The sequence below is a fragment of the Epinephelus fuscoguttatus genome, linkage group LG15 (genome assembly GCF_011397635.1).
Source record: "Epinephelus fuscoguttatus linkage group LG15, E.fuscoguttatus.final_Chr_v1".
NCBI classification, from domain to species: Eukaryota; Metazoa; Chordata; class Actinopteri; order Perciformes; family Serranidae; genus Epinephelus; species Epinephelus fuscoguttatus.
The window spans coordinates 24455682-24482345 of NC_064766.1; the positions used below are offsets into that span (position 1 = coordinate 24455682).

Here is a 26664-nt window from a genome sequence, read left to right on the forward strand (position 1 = left end):
TTGATTGTTTAGGAGAATTATTAGTTGGGGGCAGCCCTAACATTGACTTTGTTTACATGCACTTATTCCAAAAAAACAATATCCCTACTATGCTGTTTACATGGCTGACAAAACCAAAAATTCCACTATCCCTGTTCACATGTTTGACTGCATCCAAATCCAGTGTTTGTGCTTTGACTTTAAAAAAGTCACCTTCATGACCCTTTGGCTCATAAATGTAAACCGAAGTGGATATTTAAAAATAATGCATGCTTGTAAGCCTGGTCTGCTACTGCATGACATCAGCATCTCTGTTCCCACTGAAATCAGTTCCCCTTCAGTCCCACAGGGGAATAGGCCACTTGGGTGATGTCATTAGCGCCCATCTGAAACAGACTGGGACTCTGCTGCACTGGCAACATCAGGGACAAGCCAGACTAGTGTTAGTAATCAAAAACATGCACACAGGCACAGACACACACACAGTCCAGAAACCACAAGGCAGCAGATTTGATTTAAGTTTCTTTGTGCTGGCCATGACATATGACTCACACACACAGGGAAGCTGACTGATGACCAAAAACATGAATGTGTGTGTTGCTTTAGGCGGCTTTCTATTCCCTTTAGCCGTCTTCTGTTTAGTATGCTCAGCCAGTCAGTTCCACGAGGGAAAACACAAGGACACACACACACAGACACAAAAACTGAGCATACAGTAAATTGAATTTAACAGTCATTACATTCAGACTCCCAGTCACACTGCAGGCCCCTATGAGGCTAATGAGAGAGATGTAGATATGATGAGATGTGGGAGGCTGGATGGATGATACCATGGACAACGGCCAGAAAATCATTAAATATCTGTTGCACACAAACCTCAAACACAGCCAGAGCGTAGGGGTGTCCCAGTCTCTCTGCGGACGAGATGTGTGTTCTGCGGTGAGCGCCGTTGAGGTCCACGCTGGATATGAGGTGCAGCTTCGAATCCACCCAGTACAGACGCCTGTTGGCTACGTCTGAGAAACACACACATACACACAGGTGGATAGGACTTTCCCAGGCTGAGTAGAAATTGATTGTCTTCACGGTAAGCACTCCTGCACTCTGACCAACAAATCCCTTTAGGTGATATTGATTACGTTTTAAAATGTCAGTTTCTCACGATTACACCACCCCAAGTTTTACTGTGTCGATCTAAAACTTCTCAAACACTTCAAATGTCACTCAAAAGCAACTGTGATGACTTTATAAATCTACTTCTTGCCATTGTCATTTAACCTTTACCCTAATCATTTCAGTTACTTTTGACCTTTACCTACAATCAGCGCCTTTTCAGCACTGTACTTCAGACACATTTAGCAAAGCACAACAGTTGCCAAAAACATAAAATATAGCACTATAACACTAATTAGGGCTGGGCAATACATTGATATTATAATGATATCATGATATGAGATATTGGAATATCCTAATTGTTGTCTTTTCCTGGTTTAAAGGTTAACTTCTGTATTTTTAAACCTGGGCCTTATGTTTCCATGTCTTTGTGTCTAAATGACTAATTTGAACAACAAATTTTAAAACTGGTCCAGTATCAAACAAGAGGGCTGCAGTCTATGGCCGCAAAACAGGCTGCGATTGATTATGCACAGTCAATTTACGTCCACTAAAAGTGCTTGTCTTTGCCACTGACAGGCTGAAGTTATTACTCTAAGTGTCTGACAAATGAAGCTCAGAGTAAGTTCAATCAGGAAGACTTTCTTTATGCTATATCCTTTCACAATTCTCTCGCTATCCCACTCCCACCGCTTCCTCCAATCAGCTGACTTTGAGTGTTCCCTCTCCAAGTTAGCTAATCAAACTTTGCCATGATCTCCTCCAGCCATTCATGTTGCTACTGCCAATGGCTGCATCCAAATGTCCAGACTTCTCTGCACTTGCAGACTGTTATATAGAGATGCATTAATACATTTTTGTTCAGTCACAAAAAAGGCTACACATGGGATTTATATCTTGTTATCTGCAGGGACAGATGAGAAGGCAAAATTCATCAAATTATATGACATGAATATGACAGCAGCTATAGTTGAATGTTTCCACAGCAATGGGTAAAACAGTCTCCAGGGCTGTCTATCAGCTGCTTGCAGTCTCTGCCCTCGCAGAGGCCTCAGTCTGCAAGTCCAGAGGGTGGACATTTGGATTCAATCTGTTCTCCTCTCTGCTCCTGTCAACTGTCATTTTAAGTGGCATTGTTGTGCCCTCCTCTACCCCATTCACTTTCAGTCACCTTATCCAGAGCCCAGGATGAGCTCCTCAGCTCTCTCTTCATCTCATCACCACCACCAGCATCTAGACTCCAAAGGGGGGGTTCCCTAATTTACTACATCTCTACCACCCTCCTGGAATAGATGACATCACGATTGGATCTAATCGCCAAGGACTTTTCACATTTCTCATACCTATGAGCTCGTGTAAATAAATATTCTTTCCTCTCAGAGCGAATCTCTCCCAGTTGAATTATGGACAGGATCCCTACAGAGACAGACCTTTTTGTTTAACCAGAAAAGCCCCAAAATCACTACTGCCAAAGCCACCAGTTTATTTGAACAAACAGTAATTTTATCATCATAAAACACACTTCATTCAAAGCTGACAGACACAAAATAAAATTCACAAAAGCTGTCATGGTTCTTCTTTCCACTGTTCCAACAACCAACAACTCTGGTTTGGTTGAAATAAACCCTGAATTTACCCAGTTAGATGAGCAAATATGCTGGCTGTATACAAAATAAAATTACTGTTTATTTAAATGGCGTCTGGTGGGTTTGGAGATGGTGATGTCAGGCTGTTTCTGGTTAAACAAAAAGGATCTTACTCTTTAACAAAAAGGTCTATCTCTGTAGGGATCCTTTTCATTAGCCTCCAGACACTTATAAGTACAATCTGAGCCTGTCAGTGGCAAAAACAAACACTTACTGGATGTAAATGGCCGGTGCTCAATTATCCACAGGGATTGTGCTGCAGCCAGTTTCGCCGCTGCATTGTTTCTTCTCAAATTTGAAAAGTAGTCACAGAGAGAAAAAATTATGGGAAAACAGGGTCCAGGTTGGAAAATACCGAAGTTCCCTTTAAAGGCTGCATTACTGCGTTCTATTATTTGCCTTTACCTACTTACTGATGATTATTCATCCAAAATCACTGTGTAAATATTTTGTAAAAGCACCAACAGTCAGCTCTACATACTGTCACAATACCTATATTGAGGCATTCGGTCAAAAAAATTGTGCATTGATTTCCTCCATATAGCCCAGCCCTAGGTGTAATATATAATGTGAGGGCAAGAAATGAAAGGCAGCTTATCTCCACTCACCTAGAGTGATGCCATTGGGCCATTCAATGTTATCAGCCACCAGCACCTGTCGGTCCACTCCATTCATCCCAGCCTTCTCTATCTTGGCTCGCGTGCCCCAGTCTGACCAGTACATGAAGCTGGATGGAACAAAGGAAACACACTTATTGTGTTATTATGGAGTGTTTGTGTCATGCTGCTGTTTGGCAAGACATGTGAAAGTAACAATCTCATACCCTGTTCATACTGTAATAAGTCAGCTTCTCTTTTTCCCATCATTTATTTTGCAGTAATTAGTCTGGTAACGTTGTGCTAAGAGACCCAGTTGTGTTGTTTCGCACTGAGACAAGTTCCCATCAATTAGTTTGTCTGGAACAAGAACAAAGAAACTTCTTCCAGACAGCAGGGGGGCTGATTTACTAACTTCATGCCAGTTTTTTTAGGTACCAACAAGTCAGATAGCATTCTTCTGTATTTATTATGAGGACTGCACTGACATTTTTTGCACTGGCAAGGTGACAGTGCTAAAAACTGCCTATGCAATACACATCCTGTTGTAGTACAATCCTATATATGACTGCAGAAAATAGGGGAATGTCAGCTTTTCCAGAGGCAGCTGAAAACATTATCTTTTGGATGCAATACTGTCTCTGATTAGGTGTTTGGGAATAGCACCTTTGAAATGTATGGATCTGAGGTTCTGAAAGTGACACAGAAAGGGAGACATGTCCATTAATTAGGGCCGAACATGACTCAGAACTTTGTAGCTTTTGCTGCTCAGTGCAAATATTTGACTATTTGTTCCCTTATTTGTCCATATAGACCATCAAGCAACGCTCTCTTGAGCTGCCAGATTTCTGAAAAGGGTTCAGTGGGATTTTCAGGGTGACAGCAATGTTCACATAATGGTAAACAAGCCAAGTTAGCCCTCTGAGCTAATGCATGCTGACTATGCTGACAACAGGTGGGACATGTTCAACTTTTGCCGACACTAGATATCAAACAAAAAGCCAAAGACTGCTGCTGTGCACTGTAAATTCATCAGCTATTGATTTACAGATGTCTCTTTCACAAAGTAAGTTTATGGGGAAAATGTTTTTGGGTCCCAAGGACATGATGAATGCACATTCCACATTTCCAACTGTGTAAAATTGGCTTTACAGCCCTGTGCTGTCATGATGCGTTCACATGGAATCAGGCAGACAGTAGACGGCAAACTCAACATCATTTCAGTGAACAAGAGCAGGACAGTAAAATGAGGTGAGGGCGAGGTGTCAAAATGTGTTCCCCCATTGATTAGGGTTTCCCTCCTGTTAAGGTGCAGTGCCCCCCCGTTGGTGGTCAGGGTTAGGGATAAGGTTCGGTTCAGGATTAGGTAGGGGAAACGCATATCAACGGGGAAACAGACTTTGATACAAAACAGAAACAGTCAATGTTCAAAGTTAAAATGTTATAACTTTTGCTGTCCGTTACAGAATGTAAGCTGGATGTTATGCAGCTCCTTCACACAGGGCAAAAACCTCAGGCTATCTGGACAATTACTACAACAAATACATACATTATAAACACAATACATTAATTATAAACACAATAAGGCAGCATGGTGTTGCAGTGGTTAGCATTGTCACCTCATAGCAAGAGGGTTTCTGGTTCGAACCCCGGGGTGGGGGAGCCCTTCTGTTTGGAGTTTGCATGTTCTCCCTGTGTCAGCTTGGGTTTTCTCTGGGTACTCCAGCTTCCTCCCACAGTCCAAAGACATGCAGGTTAATTGGTGACTCTAAATTGTCCGTAGGTGTGAATGTGAGTGTGAATGGTTGTCTGTCTCTATGTGTCAGCCCTGTGATAGTCTGGCGACCTGTCCAGGGTGTACCCTGCCTCTCGCCCGATGTCAGCTGGGATAGGCCCCAGTCCCCCTGCGACCCCTGACAGGATAAGCAGCTATGGAAAAAGAACGAATGAATTATTATCTTATTCTATTGTCTGCAAACAATATGGCGTCACCGTCTCAACATATGGTCAAGCATGTTTTGTTTTACAATGCTGCCATTCTGTCGGACTGTTTGTTTTTCATATGCCCTCCAGAAGGAGGTCCATCTGGGGTCTACCATCTGACAGATTACATGTAAACGCAGCGTCATCTCACCCTGGGTCTGCAGCTGCCTGCACCCGTCGCAGACATCTCCACTGAGCAGACGGGACAACTTGACGTACTGTAATGATCTTACTCCTGAGAGCAAAGTGAAAGTGAAGAGCGCTGACTCCGTTGCTACTTCTGAGGACATTTCATTTTCAGTCCCCAGTAGTACTGCACAATGACTGACAAAAGAAAAAACAACTGTTTGACTTGAAAAGTCTCAGTAGACTAAGGGGCCTCCGACTGATGATTCGGATCTTTGACTTCCAGGGGGCAGCTTTCAGCTTTGTTGGTTACAGAAACAAAGATAACTCCGACAAATCAAAAGATCTGTGTGGAAGTTCACTCTGTGGGAACTATCTGTTCAGCACCATGAAATCACAACATAAAGTCAAAAAGACTCGCAATGCAGTAACAGTATCATATTTAATTTAAATGCTGTGTGTTGACTGATAGTTTCACTTTCCAGATGTATTCAAGACAAATCTTTAACAGCTCATTAAATCATAATTAGAGACCGCATGTTTGTACATCATCAGTGGTACTAAAACTGTTGGCGGTGATTTGTCTTAGACTTAAAAAGCTGTTGCTGCACAAGTTCTGTATAGTTTGAATGGTTATTGGGCAATATCAGTCAGCAATCATGGCAGCAAAAGACTCTATGATTTACGCCGTCATTTCTATGTAAATATTTATTACTGACATCAAGTGAATTTTCTTGCAAATACAAAACTGTCATTTGGAGTCAGAGCAAGAAATGTGTGTGTGCTGAATTCCTGTTGGGCCGCTATGATTGGATCTGTAATGTGCAGAAAACCTTGCTGTGTGATTGCTTCGGTTTGGGCCACACGCCTGTTTGTTTTAGTTTATTTTTGTGCCTGTTTTCATCAGGGTTTGGATCGCCAGAACACAAAGGCTACAGAAGCACACGCTGGCACAGATTCATGGAGCTTCCCAGATTAGGAGCGATCATCTGGGACAGAATTTCTAAAAAACTATTGAGTCAGGATGCTAAATGGGTCACTGGCTTGTTCCTCTGGATTCATACATACAGCAACAAGAGGTCTCTTATGTTTCTCATTAGATGTGCTCCCAGAAGAGGATTATGTTTATTCATTTTTTGGGTCCCGCGCTGAAATCACTTAACAAATCTTTATCTGGGGTCACTGACCATCATCTTTAATATTTTAGAACAGTGGAAAAATAGATCAGTATGTCTGCTAGCACATTCAAAGAGATGTAGAGGAGTATAAACTCAGTCTGACACTATTTTATGCTGACATACTGTAAATTATTATGTAAATTCATAGCATACAGTTTAGTGATTTGCATATATTAAAAATTCTGTAGGTCAGTGGATGCTAGCATTATAATAACAATCAATAAAGACTGTTAAACAACCATAATTATTGATCATTTGTATCAATCTTACTATATAATGACAAAAACTCTGTCTATGTGTCTGTTCCACGTTTTTCTCCTCACTGACTTGGTCAATCCATGTGAAATGTGGCACAGTGGTAGAGGGTCATGGGAGGATGCGAATGAAGCAATATTGCATCAGTTGGCCAAAGGGGGGCGCTATAGCAACCGACTGAAATTGCAAACTTTGAATGGGCATATCTTATGCCCCGTATGCTGTAGAGACATGAAACTTTGCACAGAGATGCCTCTCCTCATGAGGAACAGATTTGCCTCAAGAACCCATAACTTCCGGTTATATAGATTTTCCGCCATTTTGAATTTTTGGAAAACACTTAAAATCGATCTCTTCCAGGACGTTTGAGTGATCTGCATGAAACTCGGTGAACATAATCTAGGGACCAATATCTAAAGTTCCCTCTTGGCAAAAGTTGGAAAACTTACTAAAACTGAGCTTCTATAAGGCAATGGATATTGCGGAGAGCGTGGCTCATCACATAAAGGTGTATAACATCTCAAGGGTTTCACCGATCACCACGCAACTTTGTAGACATATGACCACACATAATCTGAGGGGACCCCTCCATTACTGACCCCATCAAACAAAATGGGGGCGCTAGAGAGATAATTTCTTATCTAGGCCTAACCGCCATATCGATTTTTACTAAACTTGGAAGATATGTAGAACAGGACGCCTCAAGGTGACTGGAGAAATTTAACTGTAATTGGCAACTTTGTGGCGCTATAACAACAGAAAAATGCTTAAAAATGGCTAAAATGCGAAAATCGCTGTGGCTCCCCCTGTGGCCCAATGTTGTTGTTTTTTTCTACTTTTTGGTATGACTAAGTCATGGTATGGTATGCTGTACATAATCACGGAAACTGTCAGTGTGTCATTCTGTCTGTCCCACGTTTTTCAAAATCTCTGTCTGAATACACGGCTCTTCTTAATGGGTTCAGCTGACTATTTAATCTGCAATTTCCTATGATCTGTATCCCAAACACACACCATGTGAAACTGTACATGGGCAACTGTGCACTCAATGGGTATGGACTAGTATTGGGTATTACGTAATGTGGTCAATGCTTCCTGGACCAAGAAACACATCTCTTCCTTACCCGTGATGGGGATCCAGCGCTATGGCCCGGGGTTCACTCAGGTCTGTGTTGATGAGGACACGTCTCTTGGTGGCGTCCACTGAGGCCACAGAGATGGATTTGTCTCCAGAGTCGGTCCAGTACAGATTGTGTTGGAGCCAGTCCAGAGCCAAACCCACGGGGGTGTGCAGGAGAGAATCCAGCAGCGGCACCTGCTGGGAGGGGTCACTAGCCTCATGGATGAAGGCACTGCAGGGGAAGCAGGGGGGAGGGCGACGAAAGGAGAGAGGGAGTATTTTGAGGGGAGGAGAATATGTTAGTCATCGTCTACAGCAAGCCAGCCATTATTGCAAAATCAATGTGTAGTGGAGGAATGCTGACTGCCTGGTGGGGCCCTATTTTGTGGTAATGAGTCTATACACACTATTCTTCCCTTGCCTACAATACGATTTATCTTTATAAAATATTGACTTAGTTATTTCACCACAAACTAAAGCATTTTACCAACTTTTCCCAAAAAAGTAGTTAGACTGTCACTGAAACTATGGAACAGCAACTGCAATCACAGAGAGTAAATCTAGTAATAACCACGAGTTGAATTTACTTTGTAAATGGGCTTGCATTTGTACAGCACATCTCTAGTCTTTCACCCACTCAAAGAGCTTTAATACTAGATGTCACCTTCACCCATTCACACGCACATTCATACACTGGCAGGCGAGGCTATAAAACAAGGTGCCACCTGCTATTCAGTTAAACATACACACACATTTACACAACAATGGCACAGCCAGCTGGAGCAATTTAGGGTTCGAACTGCCTCATTCGATTAGTGAAAGACACACTCTACCACCTGAGCTACAATGGCTTAATTAAAAAACAAATGATAACACAATTAAAAAGCTTTTATGTTGCTAAATAATATTTTTGGCACATTATTTTTGTTAAATTGTGAGTGGATGAGCACGTCAAGTAGCAACCTCCAGGACTGAAAAATGAAGCCAACGCGGAGGTGCTACAAATTGCAGTTCCTTGAATGACTACTTGAGGCTGGCTTCAAATCTAACTATGATTCCATATCTAAAAAAGGTAAAAGTCTTAAGGAAAATAGAGGATTAATTATGTGTGGACAAATTAATTTGCTTTCACCACCAACGCTTCAAATTTAAAGTACTAAATAATTATAAAAAGCCCACTGCAGAGCAGCCATCTTGTAGTAAACGATTTTAATGAATAGTCATTTAGACCTATTCATAATGTTGATAAGCTAATTTAGACTTAATAGGCGGTTAGCTTCATTCAAATATGTTTTGCAGCTCCAGACAGATATTTCTTCTTTATTCTTGGCCAATAACGACTCTTTTAATAGTAAAAGTTGCCGTCCCCCGGTATAGGTGTAGTTGTGGCTGTCGCTATTTCAGTGTGGTTTCAGTTCATGAAAGTTACCTGTAATGTTTCTGTTATCTAACAAAGTTTTGTTCAGCATTTGGTTGTACTAAAGAACCCTGCAGGGAGTCAGATGATCAGTTTTTGTGGTAAGTACATTTTGGTTTTAGTGGTTTTAAGCCTGTTTTTTACTAGCAAAAATTAGCATTACAACATTGATAGCGCTCCTTGGCAATTGAACACGAACTGTGAAGTTCCACACTTTGAATTTGGGTTTCTGTCTGGCGATGTCTGATCAACAGATCAACAGTCACTGATCAACAGTTGGTGTCTGTCAGTAATGTGCCAAGAAATGTCTCAATGCATTAACTATAGCTGTAAATGCTAACAAAGCTAGCAGCTAGCGTAATGCAGTGGTTCCCAAACTGGTTCAGTCACCGGGTCCAAATTTCTCCTTAGTCATTAGTTCAAGGTCCACACTGTTTAATATATTCAGCATCATATTTTCGTTTGGCCGTGTTTACAAGCTAGTTTGCTGTCTCTGTCAAATATATGTCCGTTAGTCATTCTCTCTACAGCAGGAAATGGCACTTCAAAATGAAAGCTCTGTGCCGGAAATTCACTGTACTTCAAAATAAAGTTTGAGAGTCACTTGTGGTCCATTCAGAGTGGACCCGCAACCCACTTTTGGACCATGACCCACTGGTTGGGAACCACTGGTGTAACAGTTATTACCATCCTCTTGACTAAATATGGTCACTTCTGGCATCAGAGTTTGAGATGACGATGGCCCAAAGACCAAACTCAAGGCTTTAAAACATGAGTCCACAAACTGATGAGTGATGTCACAGTGGCTACATCCGTTATTTTATACAGTCTAAGGAGCACATTAAGGACAATGACAAGACACATAATAGCCGAAAGACTGTATATTATCATGACTCTCCAATCTCCACTGTGCTGTCAAGTGACTGCAGAGGGGAGAATGGGACTAGTGTGCGAGCTGTAGCCTTGGGCCATGCGCTGAGCAGGTTCATCCGGGGGTTAGCGTCCTTCTTAGCTGGACCACTTATCAGAATAGACAAGGTTTAACTCAGGGGTTGCCCTCCTCGCTAATGATTTGGCCCCGGCAGAGGTGTGAGGTGAGGGCCAGGCAGCCCTGCTCTCGAACAGGAATTTCAATTTTAGTTTCCCCAGAGATCTTTTCTCTTAACATCCATTTTATAAAGAGAACACAGTGCTCCAATTAGAATACACTCTGGGGAGAAAATGTAGTTGAGATAACAATAGGAAGGGTGGAATTAATCTAAGGTAATAGCAGGCCTGAGCCATCAACAGAGATGATTAAATATTAAAAACATCAAAAGACTTAACGAATAGATGCTCAGTATATAAAATACACATCAAATTGTGTCAGGGTGTAATATACGATTTGGCATATCAAGTGTCTGTAATGTCACATTTAGTTGTTTTTGTTAATCAAAAGTTGTAAAAATAGCTGAAACCTTCTCATGTTCCAGTGGTTTATTTTTGAAAAACCAGGAATATATCAAAAACTATAAAACATACCTTCCTAGTTAGAATGAGAGGTAAGGCCATTGCAGTTTAAAACTAGAGCACTCGGAGAGCGCAGACCTCGGCCAAGCAGCTCGGATTTCCCGCCATTTTATTATTTTATCCACTTCGCTTCAACCGATCACCACCAAAATTGTATCATCTGTTCCTTGTCCCATTATCAACATTTCCTGAAAATTTTTATCAAAATCCGTTCTGAACTTTTCGAGTTATTTTGCAGACAAATAGACAAATGGACCAACGCCGGCAAAAACATAACCTCCTTGGCAGACGTAAAAATGCAAAGTATACATTAAAGATTATGAAAACTTAGTAGACAAAACGTGTGGGGCATTGGGTGCTTTCACACCTGCCCTGTTTGGTTCAGTTCAACTGAACTTAAGTTCATTTGCCTCCTAAGTGTGCTTCGTTTGGGCAGGTGTGAACACAGCTTGGGTGTGCACCAGAACAACCGGACAAAAAACAAACTCTGGTGCGGTTCGTTTGTGGTGAGAATGTGTTCCGACCTGGATCTCAACCAACTGCAGTCACATGACACATTGTTTGGGTTAAACATGAGTATGTTACAGTCCTGGAGGATTATTAATGTGCACCTCCTCCTGTACTGCCTTAATATGCACATTCAGCACATCCAGTGCATCAAAACATTGTTTTCTAGTTGGAGCCGCGCCTCGTTTTCAGACTGTATGGTTTGACTAAAATGAGCAATGACAGCAATATAGTCCACGATGAGCAGCGCTAAAATCAACCTGCGTAGTTGTCCCTCCATTGTGACATTAGAAAGTGTCACATTTATCTTGTAAGTGTACTCTTCTTCAACGTTTGCTTTACTTCCTGGATTTTTCCTGCATGGAAATTCTGACCAATCAAGAGCAGCTTTCTCACACAAGGCATTTGATCTGGTCCGCCCGTAAATGCTGCCGTGAGAACACAAACCAACTCTAGGCAATTATGCAACTTTGTAACAAAATCAGTCCCTGATTCAGACCAAAGTGAATTCTAGGTCTGAAAGCACCCTACAATTTTCTGGATTCAAATATCACAGAAAGTTCAACTGAAATAAAGCATGCATTTCTCAGGAGTCTAAAGTGAGGTCAGTTGTGTTCCTAAACTTTACTAGTTAGAGTAAAACAGAACATAAGTAAAGCCTCAATTTCTATACGTAGCCTCGGTCTCTAACCTAAACTCAGGTTTTAATCTGAGTTCAGATTTGTGATCTAAATCAAAAAGTACCCCTTGGATCACTGAGGAGGAATGGTTTTAATTCTGGGTCCTTGTATTTTTAGTATCTTCTGCACACACAAACAGATGACACACTGACTTGACTGTGGTTCTACACTATTCCACTCAACAACTTGCCTGGGAACCAGACGAATCTGGGAGCTCATCATGTTTTATTTGCTCTGGCAGATGCATCTGGTCTCTCTCCGTTTTGGACAGATTTCGAACAGTCTGAGATGTACCAGGCAAATCATAACCATTTTAATTAATGTGGGGTGTGTTTGAGACGAAGACTGTAAAGTGGAGTGCCACTGAGGCATTTTGTAGAACAACCAAGATGGCTGCAGCTGAGGAACGATCAACTGCCTGTATAGCTTTTCTTGAGAAGAGAGATGTGTTTGCTGTACTTCTGAAAGGATTTGGCAAAAGTTGAATGTACCAACTCATAACATATCAGATCATCTCTGCAAGCTCTAGTCTGTTCACATTTTTCGTTGCTCTGGCATTATTGTGCTGCGATTGGCTGGTGCAACTGTGCTGTGATCTACAATGGGCGGACTTGGTCACTGGTTGCTGTGTGACATGTTGATGACCCATTGATAACAAATCTTGGCAACTGAAAATGGACTGAGAGGTTCCAGAAAAATTCCACTGCATTTGCCATTTGGTCGGGCGATGTCAGGCTAGTGATCAACACTTGGTGTCTGTCAATAATGTGCCAAGAAATGTCGCAATGCACCAAAAAAGACAGGAAAGAAGTAGACTGCTAGCAAGCAACAAAAAATGGCTTTGCAACTGAAATACACTCAACATGTTTAATTAATCCTGAAGAATTCGCAAATTCTGTTTTGGCGAGAAACAGTATCAGTAAACATGCTTACAAAAAAACTCCACTGGGTGCCTTTAATGTTAACGATTTACAATTAGGCTTCAAATCTAGGAATAGTATCCTGATCTAAAATTTAACCCTTAATTCAAAAATGTTTGCAAAGGTTTGATTTTCAAATCTAAGATCAAGTTTCTGATCTATGACAATGTTTGTAAAATGAAATTTGGTTTGTAATTGTAACCCAGGACTCTGCTCTAAACGTTTACCTGTAGATTTTCCGGTGAAAGCGATCACACCAGAAGATGCGGTTGTTGGCCACATCCAGGTCCAGAGCTACAGCGTTCTTCTGGGTGGACACCACCTGGCTGTAGTCCCTCTTCACCAGGTCGATACGTCGGATCTCATGCCGGTTGGTGAATAGCAGGTAAGGGCTCTTCCCTGCACACAAGGCAAATAATATGAAATGCTCAGGAAAAAGTGTGAACTTGCAGCTCAGGAGAGTTTAACAGAGGAATACATTATCAGTAGGTGTAACTGGGATGTGCTTCGATAATGGCCAGTCAAATAAGCTTTGACAATTTGGTAAAGGGCCAGAAGAGGAGTCCAAGTCATTATCTCTTATTAGAGAACTGCTCTTGTCCAGGAGCTGCACAGATCCTATATGCAAAGTCCCTCTTACACACTCTTAGAAACAAAGGGGCAATGGCTCGTCAATGCAGAAGAACCCCAGTTGAACCTTTTAAAAGGGTTCCACCTAGAACCCTGTCAGAGGGTGTTACCTAGAACCCAATATTTAGGGTTATACTTAAAACCATCTGTAAAAGGTTTCACCATGACACTTGGTCTAAAGGTTCATCCCAGAAGCCTCTCTGGGAGTACAGTCCAGATCCTTTTGACTTTCTAAGGGTGCTAACAAGAACCCACCCAAGGGGTTCTGTTGAAAACCCTTTTAAATTCCAAGGGTTTCATTCAGGGTGGCATGGCAACGCAGTGGTTAGTGCCGTTGCCTCATAGCAAGAGGGTTTCAGGCTGGCTGGGGTCCTTCTGGTGGAGTTTACATGTTCTCCCCATGTCAGTGTGGGCTTTCTCCAGTCCAAAGACATGCAGGCTCGGTAAATTGGTTATCTTAAACTGTAAGCATGCTGTGAGCGTGAATAGTCGTCTGTCTCTATGTGTCAGCCTGAGATATTCTGGCGACCTGTCCAGAGTGTACCCTGCCTCTCGCCCAGTGTCAGCTGGGATAGGCTCCAGCCCCCCATGACCACAACTAGAAAAAGTGGTTACAGATAATGGATGGATGGGTTTCAGCTAGAACCCACCCAGGGGGGCTCTAAAATAATAATTGACTACATTACTCATAGATCTCTCTCCCCCACTAATTATGGTTTTAGACTTACAGGTTAGCCTGGGGCCAAAGGAACCACGTCTAGCAGTCTTGGGCCTCATGAGGCTCCCAAACACTCATACTTCACAACCACGTTTTAGGTTTTCATGAAATCACTACTTGTTATTTCAATGGTGCAGTAAGGTTGGGAACCAGATTTTGGTTCCAAATTAGAACCAAATACAAAATAAAAAGTACTCGTTATCTGTACAAAAGACAAATTTCAGCAGACCACATGGTATTGTATGGCATGAAATGATGGTAAAGATATCAACGATGGCAGAACACACATAAAATGAACTGATCGAGGAGATTCCAGATACCTCTACATTTGAAAATACCATTTGAAACATGGGTAAACATTAGTGAGGATATTGGACGATATTCGATTTCTTGCCGATATCCGATATGTACTTTAACAACCCATTTGACAGTATATAAACCAATAGCGGTATATCCGCTTTTTTTCCCCCTACTTAATTTTAGTGATCATCAAGTCTTTTCTGTTGTGAAATTAACATTATATTATGCATTTATACTCTTATTCTGATAGCCCACCAGCAGATGGAGACATAATATACAATGCTTTTCAATGTACGTAATATTCATTCATTGAGCAAATTAAGATAAAACATGTTGGCAGATTCCAGTATTTCATTTAAAGCCAATATTGGCTGATACCAATGACGTGCCGATATCATCATGCATCCTGAGTAAACATTTGAATATTTATGAGTGAGGATCTTTTAACACCCATGCTTTTCATGATCCTCTTTCTTCTCAAAGGGTTCTTTGAATGAAAAGGGTTATTAATGGAGAGAGAAAGAATGCTTAAAGAAGCCTTTCTTCAAAAATGGGTTCTTCAGAAGCCAATGAATCTTGGTAGAACCTCAGCCCATCAGGAAGAACTCTCTTTGAACCCTTATTTCTATGAGTGTATGATTAAACTTTCGCAGGCAAGTAGTGTAGTAATAGCATTATAAAGTAAATGTAGCCTTTAGCCGGTGGAATTAATCTCCAAAGACATTCTGAGCGAACATGCTCTGGATTTAGACTGAATTAGAAATAAGAAATACTGGTTCTACCTGCATGTGTGTCAATAATTAAACCCAAAAAATACAGCATCATACTGCTGCAAAGGAGGGAAATAAAGAGAGTAAAGAGAGAGGATAGAGATAAGCCTGAGACATTGGGGGGGTTTTTTCAGCACAGCACTGAAATGTTCGTGTGCTGGGTAAGATAGTTGACCATGCTGAGAAATGCTGCATGTCAGGCGACACTGTAGACGTTCCTCTACAGTAATAACACCAAGGCTTCACCATGGTGTCAAAAGGCACTGCAGCTTAATGTGCTGCTGCATATTTGTATCACTGTAGTCAATACTCTAAATGTCATCTTTTAACACAGATAAATAACACAACAAAGCTTGTGTGAAACAGCTCAATATCCTCCTCTAACAAGAGTGCGGGCACAATAATCCTTCATTAAAAACTCCTGAATAGTTGCTGTATTGATCAGTGTCTGTATACATCATTAAGTCGTATGCTCCGTATTATCTTCTTCTTGCAAATATAGATCAGACGTACCTTAGCATATGGCACCTCTTTAAACAGCAAGCCGTTGACTTTTACACAGGCAGCAGAACTAAATAGACACACATGAGTGCACACACACTAAAAGACTAGCAGTGCAGTCATTTCCTCTAAGGGGTGATAAACAACCTTGAACAAAGTTAAATCAGACAGATTTCTTACCCTTGTTTTAGCCACTGAACACAAAACAATAAAGGATCAGTTACTGAGTTCCCTAAATACACTCTGCAAATGATATCAAGTTTAACCCACAGAACACAACAGAAAAATGTTAGGCATTAATATCTGGTATTTTTTCCAACCTGCAATGTGTCCATAATGGGGGCAGCTATGGATTGCAGGTCTCACCTGGCAGCAGAATGCAATTCAAATGCGTCTCATGTGATCCACTGCGATGAGATTTTTCATTCCCCACTCCCATTTGATTTTATCAGGCCGGAAACTGTAGTCTCGCATGGCCAGACCTATCTCCACACTTCGTTTAGTGCTGTGCCTGCACTGGAGAAATGTCTGGCTGAACCCATAATAATTTCGCTCTAAGGGAAAAAAACTGCTCTGGATTGTTTCTATTTGCTTAAACCAATCGCAATCATCTTGGGCAACGTGAAGCCCAGGATGCAGTGATGGTGTCAAGATAGTGTCAGGAGGGAACTTGCATGTGTGGGAGGTGAGCCCTGGCATTAAAATGGATAAATCCCTTGGAAAGAAAGCATCAAAAGATGTTCTAGCGTGGAGGTTGCTAGCTCACAGGTTGTTTCTACTTTCGACGATAACACTTGGATAGTGGAACAGGAGGAGTATTCCATCTGAAATAGGCGGTCAATAGCAGGCTAGTACCAACAGTCTACATCCTGTGAGTCCGACTAGGGAAGCTGTGACCACTGCTGGCTACAGCAAGACATCTTCAGCCATGATAGTAGCTCAGTGAGGCTGTACTTAGGCAAAGTAATTCTCTGAGCTAAATGCAAACATCAGCATGCTAACATGCTAATAACAGTTATGCTGAAACGCTGCAGCTAAAGCACTCTAATGCTAAAACACACCAAGCAGAGGCAAATTGCAACTCTCTGCAAGCTGCTATGTAATGGCATTGGAAAGCTGCGGTGGCCACTTTGACCTGCGGCTGATTGATTCTGTGCCAAAAAGTGGCCAAACTAAAAGTTGGGGATAGTTTAACTTTTAGCAGTGAATGGCCAATCAGAAACAAGGTCCTGTGTCTCCTGTGACATGTTGACATATGCTACAAAGAATTTCTTTCCACATGAAACACACAAAGAAGAAGAATGTAATTATTGCAATTATGTAATTATTGAGCAAGTGTAATGTTTACCACAATTCTAAGCTTGGGCGGTGTCTAATTTACTGAATTAGATGTAAAAATAAGCCCTTTTCCATGTGGTCTCTCTGCTCTCTCTGCTGTTGCAGGCACGACACAGGCCAGCTGTTTACTGTCGGTCCTGTTACCTTTATCTCCATCACTCGTCAGCTGAGCTGCCTCTTTCACTACACTGACCTCTGGTGGCATGTGCTGTGCACTACATGCAAAACATCCTCAGTACAGCCAGTATGAGGTTAACAGAAAGATGAGTGTCTGTATTTTTGACAGTGTGAAAATCATAACGATTTCGATTTTTTAATACCCTGGTAAACCCTACCACCACCCAAGCCTAACAATCACCATGTTAGTTTACCGAACTAGCATGCTAACATTTGCTAATTAGCACAAAACACAAATCAAAGCTGAGATTGACGAGTTACACAAATGTTTTGTCATAAACCAACCTTTTGGACAAATTAAAATTTTGATTGGATGACGGCACTAGATTAGAAGTGATCACCAACACCACTGATTACAGTTTATCCTTGGGGGGGACAAGATCTGTACAATGGTATAATATCATTGAGGAGGAAGTTGGTGCATCAACAAAAGTCATTACGATTCATGTTCTGGAAATCATGAATGTCTGTAAAGAATTTCATAGCAATCAGTCAATTTGTTGTCGAGACATTTCACTAAAAACTTATACTTTCATGAGAGGAAAAGTCAGGGGATTACTAAAGACAAGTAACTTAATCATCTGGGGACCTTGAATGTCTGTACAAGAAGTCATGACCAACCATCCAACAGTTGTTTAGATATTTCAGTCTGTACCAAAGTTGTAGACAGACCAACAGACGGAGATTGCCACTCCTAGAGCTATACCTTGAGCCTACAGCTATGTTAGCATGGCTAAAAATACATATTTACTTTCAGCCTCAGAGCTATAGAAGAGGACAGCAGTAGATATTTGCATACGGGCTAAAGAAAAAACAGAAATCAGGATGACATAGCTGGAAATAAATCCCTGATATAACAATATGAAATCACAGTAAAGAGAGACACAGAATGTAGGTTCTTCTTCTTCATTTTAGGTATAGACTCCATTTGGTAGCTTGTCATGCGACAGTATTAGCACACGTAGTTATCAGCACTGAGCATCTACATCACAGTGTGTCCTTATTTCATTTTGGGTGCATGCACACCTATTTTTAGAGCTGCCCACTTGTGATAAGGTCACCCAGGATGCATTTTAATTAGCCCCAAATCTGAACAGGGGCCGTTTATATTATCATGCCTTTATGTTTATTTCCTCATAATTTTTGGCAGGAAAAAGCCAAGTGGGTAATAGATGCCTGCAGGGAGGGTTTTATCACTTCTGGCTGACAACTACAGCCCACCTTTGTCTAGTAACATCTATATAGAGCCTATCTCTCCCTGACATTGCATGGTAATAGGATGGCAGCTGCAGCCAGTTATCTCCAGAGGCAGATATAATATTCTCTCATTAATGGCTCGATCGCCTCAGTTTTCCGTCTGACAGTCTGTGTCATAGCCTCATTGTAGTATCGTGCTCCTGCACATTCCCGTTTTCTTCCCTTTCCTTCCTCTCCCAGCCCAAAGTCTGAATGATGACAGTGCTGGTCAGGACTAAGTGCTCTCAAAAACTGCCCATTACAGTGACAACATTTCCAGCCCCTCTAAAGGGGAAAATGGCCCCCTACTGGTTTTATGGGCTGTCACGGCAGCGGTGGTTTTCATCGCCTCAAAACCAAGCGGTGGAACTGCTGCATTCACTGCGGTTCTGCTTTCGCTGCTTTTGACACGCAGCCAGACACACAGTTCTCTCCTGGCCATGATAAACTGATAGCAAACACGCCGGGCAGTCATGCACAGAGAAATACACAAGTGCAGACAGAGGCAGGGGGCAGATACAATCCAGACACATATACAGTGTGTACGAATGCAAACACACTCATGTGAGTGCTGAGCTTTGATATCAGCTCAGCTTAATTGAGGGAAATTAAAGCACAGCATTCGGCAGCCACGGGGACCAAATCACCACATTTCATTTGACTTACTGTTTCCTGCCAATTAAATAATGAACATTTTTGGGGAAATGAAGTGTAAACATATAAACTGGCCTCTCGCTGTAAGCCTCTTGCTAATAGCTTTGGGCCATGGTTGGAGGTCACAGAGAATTAACTGGCCTTTTAGCACTTCACTTTGTTCTTTACTAGTCCTACAACTGTTGTCGACAAGCCTAACGGGACACCAGATTCAATTTGATGTAATTCGCCCCCGTCGTGACCCGGCCAGGTACCCCTGAAGAGTTGCTTTACATAATTATAAGTGTTCAGCATGGTTGAACACATCAGTCTGTCACTCATAAAACAGACTAATGTGACGGGACACTGGGGGACAGATTTGGCCAGGGAGAAACTGAGCCGTTGCCTTGGTGATGCTTGCTCTTTTTTTTAATGATTTAGCAATTATGTGAAATACACAAGCAAGTGCAGAGCCATGATAAGAACCTAACAGCACAAAGATGTTTGTGATTATGAGACGAGGAGGACTTTGACACTGAAGCATAAAAGCTGAGAGTGAAAGTGTTGCACTAATGAGGCACAGTGCAATATCTGAGAGAATGTCTTGTTATCAACAGTACAACACAGCTTTTTGAACTTTCAGTGGTGGGAAATTTATCTTTACAACAGCAGCCATGTAGGTTAGAAAACTGCATGAATATAACTAGAATTACTGCCTTGAGGTTGTATGCCTCAGCAAACCAGTCAAGTTGTCTTAGTTCACATGTGTTTGTCCAGACTCATGCAGCCATGACAGTAGACAATGCTTCAAATATTAATGTTGCTGCAAAGCTACACATTCTAAAACATGGATGCTTCGCACACATCTTCAACCAGGCAGCACAGAAGACCTAAACAGTTGGCACAGTTTCAAGATCAGTGTCATCAATTCAGTATCTGACCAAATGTCTCACCTTCTGTTCCTGCCGTGTGATGCTGAATTATGGCCAGAAAAGTATTTTTACAGAACATTATGATGTCACAATGAAGTTGACCTTTGACCTTTTGAATGTGAAATGTCATCACTTCATCTTTTTACCCTGTCTGACAGTAGTTTTTGTTAGTGCTGCACGATTAATCTAATCGCGATCGCGATGTCAGGCTATGCGATTACATAACCGCATAAAGGGCTGCGATTTGTGATTTAATGTAAATAAATGTTAACGTGTGTGCCTGTGAACGTGACTGCCTCTCCTGTAGTGTGTGGAGTTTGTTGACATCACGCCCACAAGCTATCCTGGTGTGTGCAGCACGTATGGTCAGGTAACCAGCCAGCGTGCAGCAGTGACCAACATAGACGCTGGAGAAGAGCATGAGCATGACCATGAGCAGGCTGAGTTGGTGGCGAAAAAAACGCAATGTTGGCGATACATTGGATTCAGGTATGGCGACGTTGAACAGAAAGACGTGCTGTGTAAGTGTTTAAAAGTGCCACGTCCCGCTGCAACAAGACCAATCTATATCAGCACTTGAGACAGCACAGGGAAAAGTATGGAAGATGCGTGCGAGAGAAAGCTAAGCCGTGTAACCTGTTGATGGTCATTGACACACTGTCCATAACAATAACTATGTCAGGTCAGGTCAGTGTCCCCTAATATAATGGTGGGGAAACACTCAATCAAGAAGACGACTCATGATACCATTTATGTATTATATTGTAATCGCAATCGCAAATCGCGATACTGTCCACTCAAATCACAATCGCACATTTTTTTTTATCAAATCATGCAGCACTAGTTTTTGTAATAATTCTTGAGACATGGCCAAAAACAGGTTTTGTGAGGTCGTAGTGACTTCTGACCTTTAACCACCAAAGTCTAGACAGACAAGGCCACAGTGACCTCTGACCATCAAAATCTAATCAGTTCATCCATGAGTCCATGTAGACGTTTGTGCCAAATTTGAGGAAATATCTTCACGGCCATTTTAGATTTCATGTTCACAAGAATGAGACAAATGCAAGGTCACAGTGACCTTTGACCACCAAAATCTATCAGTTTAACGTTGAGTCCAAGTTGACCTTTGTGCCAAAGTTGAAGACATTTCCTCAAATTGTTCTTGACTGTTTTCAAACTGTTCTTGTTCACAAGGACAGACAACCCGAAAACATAATGCCTGCAGCCACGGCTATCGCCAGCGCAGAGGCAAGAAAAGTAACAAAATATTGTATTTACCCTATAATACAGGAACATGAAGTGTACTCTGGCATCCGTTCAGATCCATGTCCTGATTTTGACTCATCACTGGTTTTTATCTGTGGCCTCAAAATAAGAACCCTTAACTTAAGGAAGTATTTCACTGCTGGAAAGACGGTCTTTTTACAAAACTAGGCTGTCCATGCAGTAGAAAGACGCAAAGACTTTTGAAACGTCTGCACTGCGCTGAACGAAACCAATTAACACTCCTGCTGGTGGGTGTTGTAATGTGAGTTGGTTTTGGCTCTTCTGAAAACAATATGGCAGCTGCCTAACAAACAACCATACACAATTATGAGGAATAATTGCGGAAGTGCAACCTGTAGTTCGAGCAACAGCCCAAGAGCAAAAATCAGCCAGATGTTATGATACTTAGCTGGTTGGAAAGCAAAGCATCCCTTTAAATCTTACTGTCCCACACAACTTGTATCACTGATAGCTGAGCATTTGCGACTCACCTTCTGCCTTGCAGGTCTTAGTAACGGGGTCCATCTCATAACCTTCGTAGCATTCACATTTAAAATCCCCCTTGTAGTTGATACAGATCTGGCTACAGGCATCAGGGTTCTCACACTCATCAATGTCTGCGGGAAGAAGAGGGAAGAGAGGTTATCAATCAACCGAAAGACAGGGAGACAGTCCAGTTCAGACAGAGACAGACATTGACTAATTCACCCTCATGAGCTGCACTAGATAAGAGAGGCAACTAAATTCCCAGAATATAAATATAGCTATGAATTTCTGAAAGGAACGGCTGTAATGGATGAGTAAATATGCACATTCATAACTGCAAGTGCTGGAGAAATACACAGACATGTTGTCTTTGAGTTAATGGGGAGAAAGAAGTCGACAGGGAGACCGGGTGTGTCCCTGTCGACTTCTCCGTTCTGCTTCCTCCCAGCAGATCTCAGGCCTTTTCCTTGGGTGTGATGGAGAAACATTTATGCTAAAAGGATGGGGAAGGGTGTGAAGGACAGAGTTTGTGTGTGTGTGTGTGTGTGTGTGTGTGTGTGTGTGTGTGTGTGTGTGTTTATCTGAGTATGAGTGTTAGTGTGGGAGAGAGTAGTATGACTGTGCTGGTTTCCCTGTGGGAGTGACAGGCTGGGCACATTAAACAAAGACAGACAGCTAGAGAGCTGAAAGCTGCCCAAAGCAATACACCACATATACACACTCCCACACTCAAACACACACAAACACACACACACAGACTTATAGTAGCTGGGTCAGCAGCCAACCTGCCACTCATTTTTGGCATCTCACTTTCTGTCTGTCTATCTAAAGTTTCTTTATTTACCTCCACAAGTCTTTTTGTCCAAAAGCTGGTAGCCGGTGGGGCACTGGCACTCAAAGCCGATCGGTCGGTCCATGCAGACATGGGAGCAGCCGCCGTTGTTGATCATACACTCATTCAGCCCTGGGAGACAAAGAAAAGAAGCCGGTGTTCAAGTGAAGCCAATCATAGAAGAGATAGGGACATTATGGTCACCCAGTAGGTCATTTAGAAGAACAGTGTGTAAGATTTAGTAGGATTTAGTAGCATCAAGCAGTGAGGATTACAGATTGCAACCAGCTGAAACTTTTCCTGGGTAGAATTCCTTCAGTGTTGATTGTTCAGGAGGTTTTTACTGGGAGCCGAATTACATGCAGAGGTCTCTTCTTCTCCAAAACAAACAGACCAGGTGATTTAAACTGATAAAAACACTGGATAAAGCAGTTTTACTTTAAAAATCAGTGTTTCTCATATGTGGTTTGGCACGTCGCAGCTGGCTTGCTGGCCTAGCAACTGCAAAAGTATGATAGACTATTTTCTCTAACTTATAACTTAGGGTGCTTTCAGACCTAGAGTTGTCTTGCTTTAGTCCCAATCAGGGACTGATTTTGTTACAAAGTTGTATAATTGCCTAGAGTTGGTTTGTGTTCTCACAGCAGCATCTACAAGCGGACCAGATAAAATGATATTAATGCCTCTAAAAGCAGCTCTTGATTGGTCAGAATTTCCACGCAGGAAAAATCCAGGAAGTAAACAAAACGTTGAAGAAGAGTACACTTGCAAGATAAATGTGACACTTTCTAATGTCACAATGGAGGGACAACTACGCAGGTTGATTTTAGCGCTGCTCATCGTGGACTATATTGCTGTCATTGTTCATTTTAGTCAAACCATACAGTTTGAAAACGAGGCGCGGCTCCAACTAGAAAACAATGTTTTGATGCATTGGATTTGTCGGAACACAAATGAACCGCACCAGAGTTTGTTTGTAACCGGACAGAGACCACCTCTTCAAGAAGGTCTCTGTCCAGTTGTTTTGGTGCACACCCAAGTGCGATTGCTGTGTTCACACCTGCCCAAACAAACCGCACTTGGGGGGCAAAAAAACCTGAGTTCAACTGAACCAAACCAAAGAGGGCAGGTGTGAAACCCTTAATGTCTGCTCCCTTTATTCTGATCCAATCACGAGGTTTTTACCATGTGCTGAATTATCTGTAGCTGTCTCTTCCTCCCAAAACAAACAAACCCAGAGATTTACACCAGTAAAAATACTGAATAAAGCAGTTTCATGTTAAAAAAAAAAAAAAAAGGCTCTAGAAGCAGTGTTTGGTTTGTCCATTCTGGGCTACTGTAGAAACATGGTGGTGCAACAAGGCCGTCCCTGTAGATAAGGACCTACCCCCCATACAGACATAAATGGCTCATTCCAAGTTAAGGAAAACATGACGATACTTATTTATAGGTGATCATACACTACAAACAAACTTTATATATTATATTATTCCATTTCTGACAATATATCCTCTTAAATCCTACACACTGGACCTTTAAAAGGTCAAAATCAGATTTAAAAAATGGCCTCTGCCTCATTTACTGTACAGTATTTAAAGTGCAGTGGAATGACTTGCGATATTTGATAAAGGTATATAAACGTGTGGCACACAGGTAAAGAAAATGGATATCAGATTTATAATCTTCATTTTATCTCGGCTCTTGTGCTCAGCTATCTCCCATCCTGTTTGAAATCCTTATCAGATGTTCTCAAAAGTGAAAAGGGAATCAAAGAGACACAACATCACGCAGGGTAAGCTCTTAAAACCTAGAATCAGGTCCATCTGCAGGGATATGAAATATGTGTGTAGGGGGGATTAATGCTGTGAACTGGGATTCTGATGTGTCCCATAAGGATCCATCACAGGAGTGAGTGAGGACATCTAAATTAAACAGGCGCGCTGCTTAAATTGAGGCAGAGTGATGTGAAAGCATCCGGAGAATGAAAGAAGCTGAAAAAAAAAAACACAAGATGTAGAAACACAACCACTCTCATTTTAAACTAGGTCAAAGCAGCTGGCACAAGGTTGGCACACAATAAAGAAGGCAGAGGCAGGCAGATTTGATTGTGCTGCACATAATGGCTTTCTGAATCACTTGATAGCAAGAAAAAGTCCCTGGCGGAAATTTTAGGTCAGGTTTTTTTTTTTTATCTCCTCCACAACTTTGTTCACTGCATCATGTAGCAACTGCTGAAGTATCCTTTATCATTTCACTGATGCAGTGACTTAGCAGTTATCGGGAGTGTACTTTAACCATGTGTAAAGCTCTTCAGCACTCTTTCATGTCCATGTTCACGTTAAAAAAAAGCAACCTCTCTTTTGAATGAATCCTACAAAGTAAGCCAGCTGAGTGAAAGCTAAGATCACCCGAAAATAACTCCCTCCAACATTTCATTCAGTGGCATAAAGGCTTTGCTTTTTTACACAAACAATTAAGCGTGGCTGCACAATGAACGACTGACAACTGGAAAGGGGTGATAAAGAGAAAAATGGATTAAGCTGCAAGAGAAACCGCACTCCTCAATACAAGAGAGTGCTTAATTCTGTCAACAGCGTCCTACCCAATCCAGTGTAACACATTTGTCAATAGCCAGGGAGCTTTATATCATTAGTCACTGAAAGTAGGGCTACTGTACAGCGTAGCGTGTGTGTGTGTGTGTGTGTGTGTGTGTGTGTGTATGTGTGTGTGTCTGAGTAAATAGTTGGCCTGTAGCAAAGCATCTGCAAACTCCCCAAGACGAAAGGAAGCTTCATTAGCTGAATATAGACCAAACTGAAAAAACACAGTAACCTTTAGATACCATGACCTGAGTTTTCACACCACATAAATTTGTAATTCATTCCTTCTGTTTATTTTTGTATGAATCAGCGTAGTATGTTATCGCACTAAATAAACAAGGTATTAAATTCTTACAGAATCTGGTTGGGATTTAGATTATGCCCACCTTTATTTTGAAAGGATACAGGCGAACGCTTACAGTGTTATATTCCTTAAAATGCTGCCAATATAGATTTATATATATATCTATACATTTTTAACATTCTGGGTGGGTGCCTTTGTACTTCCTGTTAGAATATTTGTTAATGCAGTAGTTGACAGGAGGTAAACAGGGACCAAAGCTGTAGCCCTAGCAACAGAATAGCAATGGAAAGGAAAGATGTGCAGATTGAGAGTTCATAGGTGAGAGCAACAAGTAAAAATTTTGTAACATGGCAACTCGCATTGATGGTCATGTGACGAGGAACAACTAAGCCGAGATGCTTCGGTTGCGTCTGGTTGCTATGATATGGAAAATCCATGGAAGTTAACATGTCGGCACCAGGTTGAGTACCCGCTTTGGGAACAATGAAGCATGCAGGGAGAGAGGAAGGATGCACAGGTCTGTGTGGGTTCATGACAGGAAACATAATATACATACTGTCTACTAATAGATTTCTCCTTCATTGTTGTTGTTGTTCAGCATTTGGACATGTAAGATGTGACGGCTTGTCTTTGTGGTATTTGTCCCTACTGCCAAAGTTCAATCAGTGTCAACCGTGGCGTTTTTAACCAAAGTTTAACCTTTTTTAACTCTCAGCGCTAACGCTTAACTGGTCGTCGGTGTTTGTAGCACAGCCTAAATATGGGGCGCTCCCATTGCAAAGCATTAAAAAACATGCCAGCCTAACATGGACATGGCCCCTTACTCTCAGTCTTGCAGAGACTAAAGTACTATTCCGACGGGATTAGTTTTACATAGGGATGTGGACTAATGTCAGTTTACCACAGGAT

General features: G+C 41.7%; 1 protein-coding gene across 3 annotated transcripts in view; it reads right to left on the reverse strand.

Moving 5' to 3' along the window:
- LOC125902063 (low-density lipoprotein receptor-related protein 8-like) overlaps nt 1-26664 on the reverse strand; it is a 156936-nt gene that overhangs the window by 17656 nt on the left and 112616 nt on the right. For all 3 annotated transcript variants that reach the window (XM_049598161.1, XM_049598162.1, XM_049598160.1), the window contains exons 8-13: nt 22864-22983; nt 22025-22150; nt 13257-13428; nt 8001-8228; nt 3347-3465; nt 856-995 (exon numbers count right to left, since the gene is read on the reverse strand). In XM_049598161.1, the coding sequence (XP_049454118.1) occupies nt 856-995; nt 3347-3465; nt 8001-8228; nt 13257-13428; nt 22025-22150; nt 22864-22983 (905 nt within the window). The remainder of the gene's footprint in view (nt 1-855; nt 996-3346; nt 3466-8000; nt 8229-13256; nt 13429-22024; nt 22151-22863; nt 22984-26664) is intronic.